Source organism: Tamandua tetradactyla, chromosome 1 (genome assembly GCF_023851605.1).
Source record: "Tamandua tetradactyla isolate mTamTet1 chromosome 1, mTamTet1.pri, whole genome shotgun sequence".
Taxonomy (NCBI): domain Eukaryota; kingdom Metazoa; phylum Chordata; class Mammalia; order Pilosa; family Myrmecophagidae; genus Tamandua; species Tamandua tetradactyla.
The window spans coordinates 86367358-86383420 of NC_135327.1; the positions used below are offsets into that span (position 1 = coordinate 86367358).

A 16063-nucleotide genomic window follows, 5' to 3' on the forward strand; every position below is an offset into this window, starting at 1 on the left:
AGCTGTGAGTGCTGAGATGAGGTACGCTGAGCTGCTGAGCTCTTTTCTGACGTCTCTCTCTTTTAAGCTTTCAGTTAATTAAATTCAATCTCACTCATTGTTGAAGGCACTCCCCTTAGCCAACCTCAATGTAATCAGCCATAGGTGAATTTCACATACTGATGATTTAAGTCATAATATAAAAAGCGGCATCAACACCTGACCAAGTTCACACTTGAACCTAACTACCACATAAGGGTTGTGAAATTTTCCCCAATTCTGTTAACCCTCCCAACCCTTTACTTTTCACTTCTCCTTCAGAGACACGAATGTTTCTTATATTTGTGTGCATTTTATTGTCCATCATTTCCCTAAGATGTAGCTCCATTTTTTCCATCTTTATTTCCATTTATTTTTTTGTGCACTCTAGTTCAAATTGTTCTGTCTCTTCTAGCTCACTTATTCTTCCTTCTGCTTCTTTGAATCTGCTATTGTGTGTCTCTAGTTGTATTTTTAATTTGGTCCACAGTATCTTTCATCTCTGTGAGATCTGCCATTTTTCTGTTTAATCTCTTGAATTCTTCTTTATGCTCTTCTAGTGTGCTCCTGATATCCTTTATTTCTTTATAAGTGTCCTTGAGTAGTTGTTCTGTATTCTGTGTCCCCTCTGCTGTTTTGATTTGTTCATTCAGCTATGCCATTTCCACTTGGAGCTTCATGTGCTTTGCAATTTTCTTTTGTGTTCAGGGTATTTTGATTATCTTAATAAGTTATTTTTCAAGTTGGTTTCCTTCACTCATCTAAAGTTTTGAATTTACTATTTTGCATTGAAGGTTCCTTTTGTACTTGGTTTGTCAGTAATTCCCCACCCAACCAAGGCCTTGATCTCATATAGGGGGTATAATTCTACTTGGAAGGCTATTAAAAGCAAGGCAGGGGTAAACAAGTAGTTCAGTGGCAGAACTGCCTGCCATGCTGGAGACTTGGGCTTGATTCCAGGCCTGTGAACCCACAAAAATAAAGAATTTGAAATATGTATATATGAAAAAAATGAATAAATTAATAAATCTCAGCAATAGTAGGGCCCAAAGAAGGAAGGAGACACCTTAAGATTTATAGGGAATGAACTCAAACTGGTGCCCACAGAAAGGAGAGAAAATTTTAAAAATAAATAAAAAATAAAAAATCAATAAAAATATAAATATAGAAAATATATAAATAAAAATAAGATAAAAAAAGAAAATATATATATTTTTAAATCTAGGCAGATAGTGAGTTTGCCAGACTGAACTTTCCCAGCAGGTGGCGCTCCTCAGGCCTGCCCCTCTGTGACTATAGGGGCCAGCTGGGAAGATGGTATGTGCTGGTGGGGTGGGGTGGGAAGCAGGGAGGGAGGTGTGCTTCCAGCACCTGGTGGGGCTAGCCAACAGCGGCACCTGGAAGAGCAGCTGGTCCACAGTACCCAGCGTCTGTGAATCCACTGCTCACCACACCCAATCGAATGGTTATTTGCAGTGCCCTTCTGTGTGACTGTTCCCAGTACCTAGGGGCTTGGCTTTTTGTGGTGGTTGGCCAGGCACGTTTCTGGGTTCCCTGTGCATGCTGCTGGCTGTGAGGCCACTTGGGGAGGTTTCCCCAGCCAGCTTCTGTTGTAGGCTGGGGCAGAAGGATGGTCAGTTCTCTGGGATCTGCACTTCCCCGTGGTTGGGAATGATGGCCGATTAGACCACCCTGCTTTCCCTGTCCCAGTTCCCCCACTTCTCTCCTCATCAACAAACCCTGGAGACCTTCTTAGATCACTTACACATTGGGACATTCCTGGTCATTCTCTCCCCTTCCCCTATCTTGACCCCCAGAGCAGTGGTTACTTCAGTTAGCACCTGGTTATTTTGATGTGCTAACTCTAAAAGTCAGTTTGCCTAGCGTTTAATTGTAGATGGCTTTGTGTTAAGGCTCTTCTTCCATGCCTGGTCCAGCTTGTACTGCACCTTTAGAACAGCCCTGTTCAACTGCTTAGATATTCTCAGGTCTTCTACATTGTTTCTTGCCCTGGATGCTCTGTACAACTTTTAAGAATGCTATTTCGTATGCAGTTGTTTCATCCCTGGGAAAAGATTTCCTTTCCTCTCTTTCTTCTCTGGGAGTCCTCCCTGTTCTGAGTTTGTGCAGATTTTCCTTCCAGAGGCTAAGATTTGTCCAACTACTCTCCCACACTGAGTGCCTCCTTTTCATTACAATTTTCAATCCTAGGGCTCATCCTATCTTACATCAGTTCTCTTTCCTCTTTTTTTCCATGACATTTTTCTGCCTCCAATAACTTCCAAATTAGAGTGTCTGGGGCCAGTAGGGGTCAGTGCTCAAAAATGCCTTCTTTTTTTTTTTTTTTCATTTAGGCACTCCAATAATTAGATACCATGTTGAGTGTGCACACTGCTTGCCAACAGTTTCATTGCAGATCTTTTTGTTTCCTGGGGGCCCTTTTGTATGTATGTGTTTGTTGAGCACTTGGGTACCACCTCAGTCTGTTTGGCCTTGGGTTTCCATTTCTAATGTGTGTGGGTTTCTAACTTGCTGCTCTGGGTTGCTCTGTGGTTTGACCCACAGCAGGCTGTTCCCAGGCTGGAGTTCTGTGCTGTGCTGTGTTACTCTTAAGTCAGAGGACTGAATGATGGAGATGTGTCTAGGCTTGCAGGTCTGAGTAGCAATTCCCTTACCTTATCTTTTGGTATTCCCCCCCACCCCTTCTTCAATTTAGACTTTGTAGATTCTTTCACTTGTCTTATCATCCTCCAGAGTTCCAAGCAAGTGGGATTTTCTCTATTGTTATTAGTTTCTGAGAGGAAGCCTTTTCTGGTGATGTCTTACATTACTATCTTGATTATGTCACTCCACCAAAACTTCTTTAATACCCTAATTTTAAATTTAATTTTTGAATAGATAATAAATTCACAAGAGTTAAAAATTCAAAAGATACAGAGACAAAAAAAAAAGTAAAATAGGTATGGGTTCACCTTGTGGCAACCAATGTTACCAATTTGGTTTTCCTTCAAGTCACAGTCAGTTGATTTATTCATGTTGATTTATGAGCCTGTAGAAACTCTTGCATAGTTGGGGTAAGATGTGTACAGAATGTTTCACTCTAGCATTATTTTTAAAAATGAAATGGTCTATTGACCAGAAAATGGGTATAATGTGGTAGCCAGCCTCTGGTATTCCCCTTCGTGTACAGCTCCCTCCCACACAGAACAGAGCTCAGCTACCTAAGCAAGAGTATAATTGCAAAAATGACATTTCATGACTTCTGAGGCTAGGTCACTCTTGGATCCCCTGCTCTGGGGAGAAAGTCAGCCACCATCTGACAAGGATACTTGAGTAGTGTGGTAGTTTGAAGTTGTATATACCCTAGAAAAGATCATGTTCTTTTAATCCATTCCTGTGGGTATAGACCTATTATGGGTGGGACCTTTTGATTATTTCAGTTGAGATTGTAACCCATTTCGTTCAAGTGGGTGTGAATTCTCTTACTGGAGTCCTTTATAGGAGGATAAAGCACATAAAGAAGCCAAGAGATAAAATAAAAAAAAACTCACAGAAAAATCCCATTAAAATTTAGAGAAAAGCCTTGGAGAAGCTAAGAGAGGACCCACAGAAGATGGAGATGAAGCCACTGAAGCCAGAAGCTGAAAGCAATGAAACCTTGGAGAGAAGGACCAGCAGATGCCAGCCATGTGTCTCCCTATGTGACAGAGGTGTCCCAGATGTTGGCAGCATGTCTTTACGCTCCAAGAATTGTCCTGTTGATGCTGTAAATTGGACAATTTTCATGGCCTAAGAACTGTAAATTAATAAACCCCATTGTAAAACCTAACCCATTTCTGGTATGTTGCATTCCAGCTGCTTTAACAACCAAAACAAGTAGCCCTATGGAGACATCCATGCTAAGAGACTGAGGCTTCCTGATATCAACTTGTGATGTTAGAGAGCCATCTTCGAAGCGGATCCTCCAGCCTCATTCAAACCTTCAGATGACTGCGGTCTCCACCAGTATCTCTACTGCCATCTTCAGGTAGAATCACCCAACTAAGCTGCCCCTGAATTCCTGACCTACAGAAACTCTGTGAGATAAGGTTTATTATTGCTATTTTGCTGTCATGTTTAAGGGACATTAGTTATGCAGCAATGATTAACACGAATTTTATATAGTTTTAGTCTGCTTGTTTTTATGAATGGATTCAAATAATCATAGAGTTCTCATGAGCTTTAACTGAGAATCTTTGTGAAATCTATATAGTTGGTACATAGCAAGCACTCAACAAATACTTGTTGCTGTACTTTTCTTTGATTTTGTTTCCTTCCCTCAGTTCCAAATGAGTTAGTTCTCTCTCCCTTTTTAATCAGGTATTTTTCCCAGTATGAATACTGTTTAAAATGTCTGGTTGGATACTTGTCAGTCCTCATGGGACAAACTGGAGAGAAAGTTGATTTCTTCAGGGCATGAGCTATAAGTGGGCCAAATCCTACTGAAACAAGGCTGTCACATCAGTGGCATCCACTCCATCTTCTAAGCACCTACGTGTGAGGTCTCTGCAGTCTAGGTAGAGAGAATGCAATTTGCATTTCTCACACTTCTGCCCAGCAACCCAAAGGACCCAGGAAGATTTCCTTTTGGTGTCTGAGAGAGAAAGCTAAATTTTTGATACACTGATTACAACACTAGTTTTTAAAATAAGTATACTACACTAAGCCATAGATTTGCATAATCACGTCAGATTTATTTCTAGGAAAAAAATTGACAGCTCCCCCAACTCCCAACAAGACAAAATATATCCCGACTTCTGAAAAGCAGGGGGAAAGCTCATTTTAGCACTAGAGTCCTTGCCAGAGTCCCTAACACTTCACCCATCATTTGCCAAGTTGCTTAAATTACTGGCTTATCCAACACATGGAACTTTTCTGTGACTTTAGTGGAGAAGGAAATATTTAAATTTGAAAGAGAACAGTGAAATTCAAAGAAAACAGAATTAAATAAGAAAAAAGTTGTAAGCCCTTGGCAAATCAGGTTATATCAGTACTCCATACTTGGGTGGGAGCCAGCCCCTCTCCCATGGGGATTCTGTGGTCAGCTATGCTTCCTTGAAAATAACCAGGGTGAAGTGCTGCTCCTTTCAACACACCTGAAAGTCAGGGAGCTAAAAGGGGCCTACCCAGAAGGGGAGAACAAGAAAATAAAAGTTTGTTGACAGTGTCTGAACATCCTCCCTTTTCTACTTTACCCTTCGTCCCTTATAAAGTCTTCACAAACCTCTGCTCTCAGAGGTGTCAACCACTTCAGCCTACCGACCCCAAGAGGAGTTCAGAGAGCCCAAGTGGCATTCGATTTTAGGAAGTCCACAAAGACTTCATCTGTAACAGTCATTTTGTGTGGCCAGTGGGGCTCCAAACTACCCTTTGAAAACCTGGCACAGGACAGCCTCCTTTCACTTGACCCTCCTTTGCTAAAACAAGGCTGTTTGGCTGGGCCCCATACCCCATGGAGCAAATGTTCAGGCCAAGAATAGTCTTCATTCTTCCTGCAAAGCTTTGAAAGGCTTCTAAAGAAAACAGGAAATCGCCAGCCCCTATTTTCTGCCAAAAACGGCTGACACTGAACTTTGAACATTCTATGGATTAATCCCAAATCATGGGAAACAAGTTTGCTTGAAAAGCAGCAATGTTCAGAGATGAGGTACTCTATTAGTTACAAAGAATTGCATATTTTAGAACTCCCTTTACTAGCACCTTAAAAAAACCTCTTGACTAAAAACTACCTTTTTCCCTATTGTTGAAAGATTATTTTAGTAGCTCTGAAAGGCTATCTGTGAACAAAGAAAACATTCTAAAATCTTATTGCGCACCATGCACGCTTACTGAAAATGAATCACCACTGAAATCTGAGCAAAAGCCAATACCTCTGGGTCTGTGTGTGGCTTCTGAAGATCTTCACGTCCATTCACATTCAAAAATAATCAAGGACTGGACACTTCACATATGCAGCCGCGATGTAATCCTCATTCCAAACCGACAAGGGAAATATTGGCTCTATTTTATACTGAAAAAAACATTCAGAAAGGAAAAGTAACATGCCACATTCACACAGAGATAAGATTTGAACCTAGACAATCTGACTGCAAGTCCTGTGTTTTCTCCTGCTTCATACTGACGGGTGGTGATCAGCTGGCCCCTCTAATCAGCTTGCATCTGCTGTGTTCACAACTCTACAGAACATCATACATCAGAGGAGTAAAGCACGTGCTAGTATAAGATTTAAACACACAGGCTGTGGTGTCATGAAGACCTGTGTTCAAATTCTAGCTCTGCCAGTTACTACCTGCATATTGGGTAAGTTACCAAATACCTACAAACGTCAGTTTCCACATCTGTAAAATGGTGACCTGAGCTATTAAGGATTAAATTAACGTAATGCACAAAAACTATTCCATACTACCTGGACCACAGCAAGTGTTCAGTAAATGGATACCTATCATTATTACAGAAAGAGGAAGGAAACCCCCCTTGGAAGAAGTATAGGGACTTTATTTAGTTTGCAAACTTTTTATTAGAAAGGATGTCAGTTTACTGGAGTGGCAGAAAATTTTTCCTTTCAAATCAAGCAGCATAACACAGCAGTTTTCACTGGGATGAAACTACATATTTCTACATATTACCTGGTTATATCAGTGGTCTCCACAGTAGGGTGTACTAGTTAATTCATTAGGGCTTGGGAAGACTGTTAAACATTGTATATTCTTTAAAATTTTGTTTCATAATATTCATGTTTGCATAGTAGTACATGTATACAACTTAATACAAAAATATTTTAATAGGCAGCAGGATCAGGTTTGGAAACAGTGATCTAGATGATTTTCCTAAGTCAAGGTTTTGTTCTTGCTGCATTCTTGGTTATCGTGCCACCTAAGCTTCATCTTTCTTCTTCCTTTGTCTTTGTCTGAGTCTTTGTCACCTCAGCTTTCCAAGTTACAACCCGAGTTGTGCAGATATAAGGTGCATATCTAATAATTCTTCATTATAAATGTCCCCAGTTACTTGTGAACTTGATAAGGAAGCAATTAAATACCATATTCTAGCATGCAGTATCCAAGGGGATCATGTGGTCAACTCTCCTAATTGGCAGATGGTGACTGATGAGTAACTTTGACTACCTAATGCCTGACAGTGGAGATCAGGCATGGACACCCATTTTGCTTTCTACAGGCTGGCCTTTCCTTACTGAATGTTACACATATTATGAATTATCATATAGCAGTTCTCAGAAATCCTCAGGCCATATAGCAAAAATAGTCAAAAGTTAAAAAGCCCAGTAAAGTTTTATAGGCCCTATATCAGCTTCATGCAACAAACTTGGCCATGTCATAGATAAAGACTTTAGTGTTCATTAGAGTGGAAAAATAAAGGTGACTTAAAACTGATCACAACATACAGAATTTTTAAATAGTAAGTATGACAGCCTGTTTCCAGAGATAGTTATTTTAAGTAAATACTTTACCAGTTAGGCAGACTAAAAACTTCACTTTGCATACTTTAAATTCTTAAGTCCCTGAAACCAAATCGTTTAGCTAGAGTTCTTAATATAATATCTTACTGTAAGAACCAAAATAATGTATTTACTTCTGATTTTGTAAATATACAGCATCTGATTTTGGTTTGGAAGACTAGCCATACTTTTGGGTGGATGCAGAGGAAGAAACTTACAGTAAGTACAGACCTTAGTAAATATATAATTCCACTGCAATTTACTTATAAACAAAACCAAAAACCCTAGCACAATGTTATATATATTCCCCCAAAGCAGAAGGCAATTTAGGGCTAAAAGAACTTTTCCAAGATAAATTTTAACTAACAATAGCCTTCAAATAAGGATAAATGTTTAATGCAATTTCACTAAATCATGTTTTTAATTCCTCATGAGATCTACTTTAAAAATAGTACCCTATTTCTTATGTAAAATCAATATCCTGTAATGTGAATAATCTCCGTAATGTTTTTTAGAGTTAAATTCTCTGAAAAGCAACAAGCATTTTTCAAGCATACCAATTTACTTAAATATGCTATTTAAATCCTAAAACTCTGAAGTAAACAAAAATATTGACTAATAAGAAATACCACTCCTCTGACTGAATCATTAATTTAAAAAAGAAACAGACACTGTGACACTTTTTATTTTTTAAGATGATAAAACTGGGTTGCATTAATTGTACTTAAAATACCACAAAGCATTGTGTTTAAATGTACATTATCTGAATTTAGCTTGAAAAAAACACCACCCTCCTTTCAGTGAAAACCCCCTTTCCAGTTAAAACATTTTTTTAGTTTCCAGGGACCTGAGAATATACCTGATGTGAATGAGTTGGGAATTGCTCTAAGAAAAAGAAACATACTAATATAAACATATTAATGAAATGTTAATGGGCAGAGTGATACTATTTCTGTTAAACTGTAAAATCAGCACATACTCATTCTCTATTAGAAAAAAGATAGAACTGATATCCAGGAGTGGGGGAAGGCAAATTCAAGTTGAAAAGTTTCCTCCCAAATATAGTAGACGATGCATATATCATTTAAATGTAATATATTCAAGTCTCCACACTATTACATCACAACTTTTGTTTATTATGTGAATTTTTACAGTACAAACAAAAAAAAATACAGAAATGCAATATATGAATACAGCTAAATGCAGATGGTGACTTTTTTTTCTTTTCAAGAGGCCATGATTCCCATTTCTAGTAAAATAAAGACTGCACATAGGTAGAAACAAGTTGGTCATTAGCTTCACAATTTTGCCTAGAAATGATCTATAAATGCATTTCCCCCTGCTACTTACCATAAAGTGTAAAAAGGGAGTTAAGGGAAAGTTTCCTTGTTGGTTCCTACCATATGAAAGATGCTATACTCTATTTTAGCAGGGCCAATATATGAAAATATCTAAATTAAATGTTATTACAAAAATGAAGCACTAATGAGATTCTGGCTAAAGAGGGCACTAATGAGAATAGTATATACTTAAAGAATCCCAAACAAACAAACAAACAAACAAAAAGGTTGTTATAAAAAAGCTCTAGGTGCAGTGTAAGCATATAGTTTTTTTTTCCATGTGTATTTTTAAACAATGGAAGTGTCAAAAAATAGGGTCAACTGTGTTAGGCTAAATTACATTATTGTATATGCTGCATTGAATGGAACTTCTGTATAATTATCACAGAGAAGCATAGTTTGTATCATATTATGGCAATTTATCCTCAATGAAAACCTTCCAGAGTCCTTTTATTTCAGAATATCCTGTAAACAATCAAACCACCAGAACATGATTGTACAACAGTAAAATGTTCTCTTGCATTAAATTGAAGACATCTGCTTAAAAAAAAAAGAAAAGTACGAAAGGTACTTAGAGCTGTTACTTTCTAAGTACACAACAACCCTAGACAATTCAAGGCATCTTAATCTCCATCAAGAACAACAACAACAAAATAATAAGTTTTGTCATGCTGTTAAATCCATCATTATGGATAAAATTGGTGCAAATTGGTCAACGGATCCAACAAATACTGATGTCCAAGCTGGCATGTTGGCAACTAATACGTAACTGGTGGTCAACAGAGGGTTTAAAAGATCTTCCCTTTCTTCTTGTTCTTTTCCAAGGTTCTAAATGATTAAAGGAAAAAATCAAGATGAGTGGCCATGTAATAAACATTATAGTTAACATATGCAAGGCTAAGCCAGTTACAACTGTGTAAAATGGTGCTTGAAAACTTTTCGTTTTAAAAATTACAAGATTCAGAAGTGAACAATGCTAGTCAATAGTGGGATTCTCTTAGATAATATTTGACAAAATTCCAGGATAAGCAGAAAAACTATGGCAAAAAAACTATTTTAAATATACTAATACAGTTTTTTTTCCCCAAATAAAACAATAATAGAAATTGAAAAAGTTTAACTGACATCAGATTGGGTACTCTTCTCCTACTTTTCAAATGCTTTTTGAAAAGCATTTGCTTTTATGATATATTTTCCTCTTCTTTGGGGAAAAAATTAAGAGAAGGGTAACTATATAGAATAAATATATAATCTTAAAAATGTTTAGCAGTGAGAATGAATTGTAAAACCTATAAAGGGATGTAACTTCAATTTTAAACGGGACTAATGAGGTAAAGAAGAAAAATCAAGGAATAAATACTGAGTTTTGTACAAATAAGAGTAGTAGTTGGTTAGCTTGAATTAGAAATTAGATATCCCCAATTTTATTTTAAAGATTTTATCCTAAGGAAATAATCCAAATGTATAAAAGACTTTGTCACAGTGTGCTCTATGCTTGCCACAAAACAACCATTATGTCCCACAACTGTGGACATAAAGAAATCAATTATGGTAAGATCATGCATGAAAATGATGGGTGAGGTTTTTAAAAGGTTATTTCATGTTTTTACAATAAAAAGGAAAAGAATTCTCTAAAAAATTAGTGCACAAATTTCTTAGGAATTTGATAATACCTCGAAGAGTTCTGTTGTTCTAATATACGTTGTTGAGCTTCCCAATTTGCTTTTTCATCCTCAAACTGACGACGTTTTTCCTCCAATTCTTTGTGCTGTGCTTCCAAATTCTTTTTCATTTGCTCATGGCGTCGTTGAAGCTAAATTGCAAAAGGGAACAAACAGCACAATATATAAAACAAAACTGTTAAGTAATCAAGAGCAGAAGTTTGTTTCATCCAGGCATCCTAATGTTAAAAGTACGAACAGTGAGTCCTCACGCAAGAGTACTACCTGGAAAGCATGACCTAGGATTCCTTCTGCAGGATCTGCCACCCAAAAGGGCAGTGCCATAAGAAAATAATCTTGGCCCTTAATAATGAACATATATTATCTTATTAATTCACTTTATTTGCAGGTTATGTTGGAGGCTGTGCTATGAAGACATCATTGTTTCCACTGTACAGATGAGATGCATAAACTCCACTGCAGAGTTTATAATGACTTGCTGAAGATCGCTAGCCATGAAGTGGCAGAACCTGGTCTTAAACCTAAGTCTCCTAATTCCAAGTTCAAAAAGCTGAGGTAAGGTGGGGAAAAAAGTAGGTAGTTAAGGAAATAAGAGTTCTGAGATCAGTTTAAGGTCCACTGACTCTTATAAAGCAGTGGTTCTCAAATGTTATTCTTCAAAAAAGTCACCAGCGGTGCTTGTTTAAATACACAATTCTGGCTCTCAAATCTAGAAGTCTGCATTTTCAACAAGTGCCACTGATTCCAATGTAGGTGGTCCTTCCTACAGTAAGAAACAATACTGTAAAAATTGCTGGCAGAGAGATGGGAAACACACAAGGTAACTTCAGAAACAAAGAGATTTTTAAGTCTGTTGGTTCATTATGTAACTAATTTCATGGAGCCAACCTTTTTGTACAAATGGAAAAGCAGATTAAATCCCACTATATCAAATCAAGACTATTCAAATTCTTCAGCTGTTCAGGAATTACATTCTGTTAAATATCATTAGTGAGTCAACTGAATTTGGATTATAATACAATTAGCATATAATTTTTCTTAATTATTTTGAAAAACCACAAAAAGTTGACTGTTTATTCCTTCCAACCGCAAATATTTCATATGATTCTTACAAAACAACCTAAGATACATTTAATTAAAAATGAGTCAAATTTTAAGTAACATCTTGATGATTACAAACTGATTACTAAGAAAATATCAGAAATAGGGAGCATAAGAAACATTTTTAAAATGCAAGGAAATCATACATAATTCAGAATAGTAGGTACCTCTGGGAAGGGGAGAGAGGGATACAGTAAGATAAAAGCATACAGGAATTCCAAATGAATTGATGATAATCATTTTTATGCTAAGTGGTTGGTTCACAGGTGTTTGTCATTCTTTAGGTTTTTTGTATTAATTACATGTGAGTAAAAGTACAGACACAATCCCTCACTTTCAAGAAACTCTTAGGGTCAGATGTGTTTTAAAGTTTAGAATATTTCAGATTTCAGAAAAAAAAAATATATATATATACACTATATAATATAAATACCTCCCAGGCAACACCTATACTATTACTATTTTTGCAGTAAAATATATAAATATTCACAATAAGTGGGATAAAGATTGTTAGTTCACACCAGGTAAGTTTTGCAATTTTCAAAGCTTAATGGGTTTTGAAACTGTAGATAAATGGTTATGGACCTGGCTGGTTAGTAGGAACAAATTTCAGAGTGCAGACTAACTAGGTTCAAAGGTTTGCTGTACCACTCAACAGGTATTCAGCAATGATGAAGTTATTTTATCCTTTTCATCTATAAAGGGGTGATGGGAAATATTATCTACCTTGTAGAACTGTGGTATAAATTAAATGACTCAATACATAAAAGATACTGCCTGACCCACAGTAGGCACTTATAACATTTACTAGTTATGTTATTGGTGCTACTGTTGCTATTAAAGCATTTTCCAAGCTAATATACCATGGAACATTGTGCTGCTATGTATTAGCAGCTGTGCTGCAAATATATATTTCCAGCACAAATGAATTTCAGAAAAAAAACATTAAGGTTAAATACGTTTCTTAACCTATCTATTTACATCTTTCTATATATTGTGATGCTTTCCAAATGTATTACACTAGGGATGTTGGTAAGCATACCCTGGAGCAGGGTTCCACAAATCAAGAGGAACCCTGAAAGGGGCCAGTTTAATGAGATATGGCTTAGAATATTAGGAGGAATTGACCCAGAACACTTTGTAGATCCTTTCAATGATAAGAATTTAACCATCTGTGATAGTTCCTCAAAGCTCTGTTTTTACCATTCACAGTAATCATGAAACATTAAAGGTTTTCTCTGGCTAGTTTTATAAAACTTATATATAATATTTATTCTTAGAGACAGGCCCTAAAATGTCTATATTAAATGTAAATTAAACTTTTTAAGATTTTCAATGGAATGTGTATGTGGAGGTAAAGCAGTCAACTCTTAAAAAACAGGGATCTCACTGAATTATATCATTAAAGGTTGTATTTGATATTACTCTCAACTCATATAATTAAAAATATTTTAGCACAATAACAAATCTACATCAAGAAAACACCAAACTGATATCATTTACTTATTTTGGATTTGCCATAGTTTTCTTCTCCTGTTCTTGGATACCTATCAAACCAACTACTCTATACCTTCTTCTGTAATATCTTTTTCTCCATCTTTTATTTCTTGTCATCTTTCAAAGGAAACGTATTCAAGATCTTTCTGATTACTAGGCTAAATGTATGCCTCAAGACTTGTTTGCTTCATCACTATCCTGGCCAAATATTACAACACTGGGAATTATTTTGACACAATGTATGTAAATAAGGCCCAACTTGTTTACAAAGAATACCACATTCCCTCATTTTCTCCCCTTTGATTGGCTATAAACTTATCCAGGCATGTCTTTAGTTCAATTAAGATCATTTCCCTGTTTCTTGTTCTTATGTCTGGCCTAGTATTACCTAACACTAGTTTTTATTCTTATATCTACCTCAAATTCTACTGTCCAGTTTTCTTAAACCTCCTTACATGGAATGGTTTATAATTTTACTTCTTATAACTCGCACTTGCTCATTTTAACTTTGATTCATTATTAGTATTCCGAACATCATTATGTCTTCCTACCTAGTATATTATGTCCAAGCATTTTACATACTGAGTATATATTACTATAAACATAGTGCTTGCTTTTATTTGTTTTATTACATTAGAACACTACATTAATTCAAAAAATGTGTGCAGAAAGGTTATCTATGAATTTTAATAACTAAAAAAAGGAACACTGTCTACTAGGTTGAAAATTCAAAGACATGGTAATATTAAAGAGATTACCTCAGCCTCAGAATCCTTCAGTTTCTGAACTTTTTCTTTGACCTTCATCTCAAACACCTGCTCCATCTCCATCTCCATCTTCTTCATCTTGGCTACATGCTCCCTTCTTTCTTCCTCCATCTGCGCCAGAGGGCTCCTGTTCATCAACATTAAGGACAAACATTAAATGTCTAAAAATGACTACTGAAATACAGAGCTCTGAAATAGCTAATAAAACAAATGAGGAGGAAAAACAAACAAGCAAAAAACAAATGAGGGGCGGGCCACGGTGGCTCAATAGGCAGAGTTCTTGCCTGCCATGCCGGAGACCCGAGTTCAATTCCTGGTGCCTACCCATGGCAAGGGCAAACAACAACAGCAGCGACAAACAAATGAGATGCTATATGCCAAAATGAATAGTTTTGATATCATATTAAATGACACAGAACACAGATTTTACATTTATATACAAACGGGAAAATGATTCTTTAGAGACTTAAAAATGAATATATTTATAACCTAGAACTTCCATCTATGAGGTTTCATATCTGAACTGAGATCTCTAGGTAACACTTATTATGAAAAGATCTAAATAACAAAGACTGATGTTGGTAGAATGTTTCTCTAAACCCAGTATATGTTCATTTCAAAACTAAACTGTAAACTTCTGGAAAATGGAGAGAAAACATTCCCCAAATATACTCACAGAATGAAAAACTAAAAGAGTATTAGTTTATTTTCTACTTTCTGTAGACAAAATTTTAATTACAAGGGCAAAAATCTAGTTCATTAAGTTTATATATATATATATATAGAGAGAGAGTATTTGAAGTTTTACTAAAATTCTAAGATTGTAATAATTTCTTGTAAGAACACTGACACTACAATGGTATACTTAACAAGAATTCAAGCTTATTTGGCAACTGAGTAATATACTGGAACAAGTACCAGTCAAAAATCTAGAACAACTCTTTATTTAGGTATGCAGAATATTTCTAGGCCTCTTTTGATAGCTTCAATTCTCTTGCAAATTGATTCCACTTAAAGTAGGGTAATGGATGGTGATGTTAGCACAGCTTCTGAATGTAAACGATGCTAAAGAATTATATGTGTGAAAGGAATTAAATGGGAATTTTTATCTTGTATATATATATTACCATAATACTAGAAAAAAGATTTATAACAAAAAAAATCAGTCCACTTAACTCAAATATTTCATTGTCTTAAATTTTAAAGATGTTCAGCTATGAAAAACACCACCACTACACACAAAATAATCAGAAGCAAAAAATACTTTGATTATTATTCATTTTGGTCTCTCACAAGACAGACACAGGCATAAATAAAATATAGTTTAGGCCACAGTGGCTTAGCAGGCAGAGTTCTTGCCTGCCATGCCAGAGATCTGGGTTCATTTCCGGGTACCTGCCCCATGCAAAAAAAGAAAAAAATTGTAGTTCACTCCACTGATATTAAAGGTCCACAGGATAAAATACTGGCAGTTTTAGTCAACATTTTCATGTTGAAAAATATTTACAATTGAGCACTATATTAAGGCTAGCACACACGTAGACATAAGAGAATGCTAAAGTATCAGGTCTTTTTAGTACAGCCCAACTGAGGATGGAAAGAAAAGAGGGTTCTTTGGCTTTGAGGGGTTTTTAAAAATACTCATTGTATTGAGTACAATACAATGGGAAACTTAAAAAAGGCAAGGCCTTCTCTGACACTATTTACAGAACATGTTTATTTTACTCCTACAAAAACAGTTCTTTACATTGCAGACCCCAAGCAGCTGGTGAGCTCATGCATACAAAAGAGCCACCAGGAAACAAAAGCGACACAAGGTGGAACTGTGAGCAAAGCAGTGGACATACCTGACTGGGTCTGTAATTGCTGGAGCACCCAGCAGGTGTAAAAAAAACCTAGGTGTTTTAAACTTTGGTCCCACATCGCTCCCTGGGACAGAACATCCTTAAGGGGAAGTTACAGAGAAGGACTTCACTGAAAAAAACTCCTGGAAAGCTGAACTGCTGTAAGGTAGGGTGGGCCCCACGACTGAAAATTGTAATGAAAAGGAGGCACTGAGTGTGGGAGAGCAATTGGATAAATCTTAGCCTCTGGAAGGAAAATCTGCACAAAAACAGAAGAGTTGGGATTCCAAGACAAGGAAGAGAGGAAAGGAAATCTTTTCTC

At 36.4% G+C, this 16063-nt stretch overlaps 1 protein-coding gene across 4 annotated transcripts in view; it reads right to left on the reverse strand.

The window, feature by feature from the left end:
* Positions 1–8625: 8625 nt before the first annotated feature.
* The window catches only part of SEPTIN7 (septin 7), a 121716-nt gene continuing 114278 nt past the window's right edge, over positions 8626–16063 (reverse strand). For all 4 annotated transcript variants that reach the window (XM_077119926.1, XM_077119918.1, XM_077119910.1 and 1 more), the window contains 3 exons: positions 13889–14024; positions 10524–10663; positions 8626–9678 (listed from right to left, as the gene is read on the reverse strand). In XM_077119926.1, coding sequence (XP_076976041.1) covers positions 9639–9678; positions 10524–10663; positions 13889–14024 — 316 coding nt within the window. In that variant the 3' untranslated portion in view covers positions 8626–9638. The remainder of the gene's footprint in view (positions 9679–10523; positions 10664–13888; positions 14025–16063) is intronic.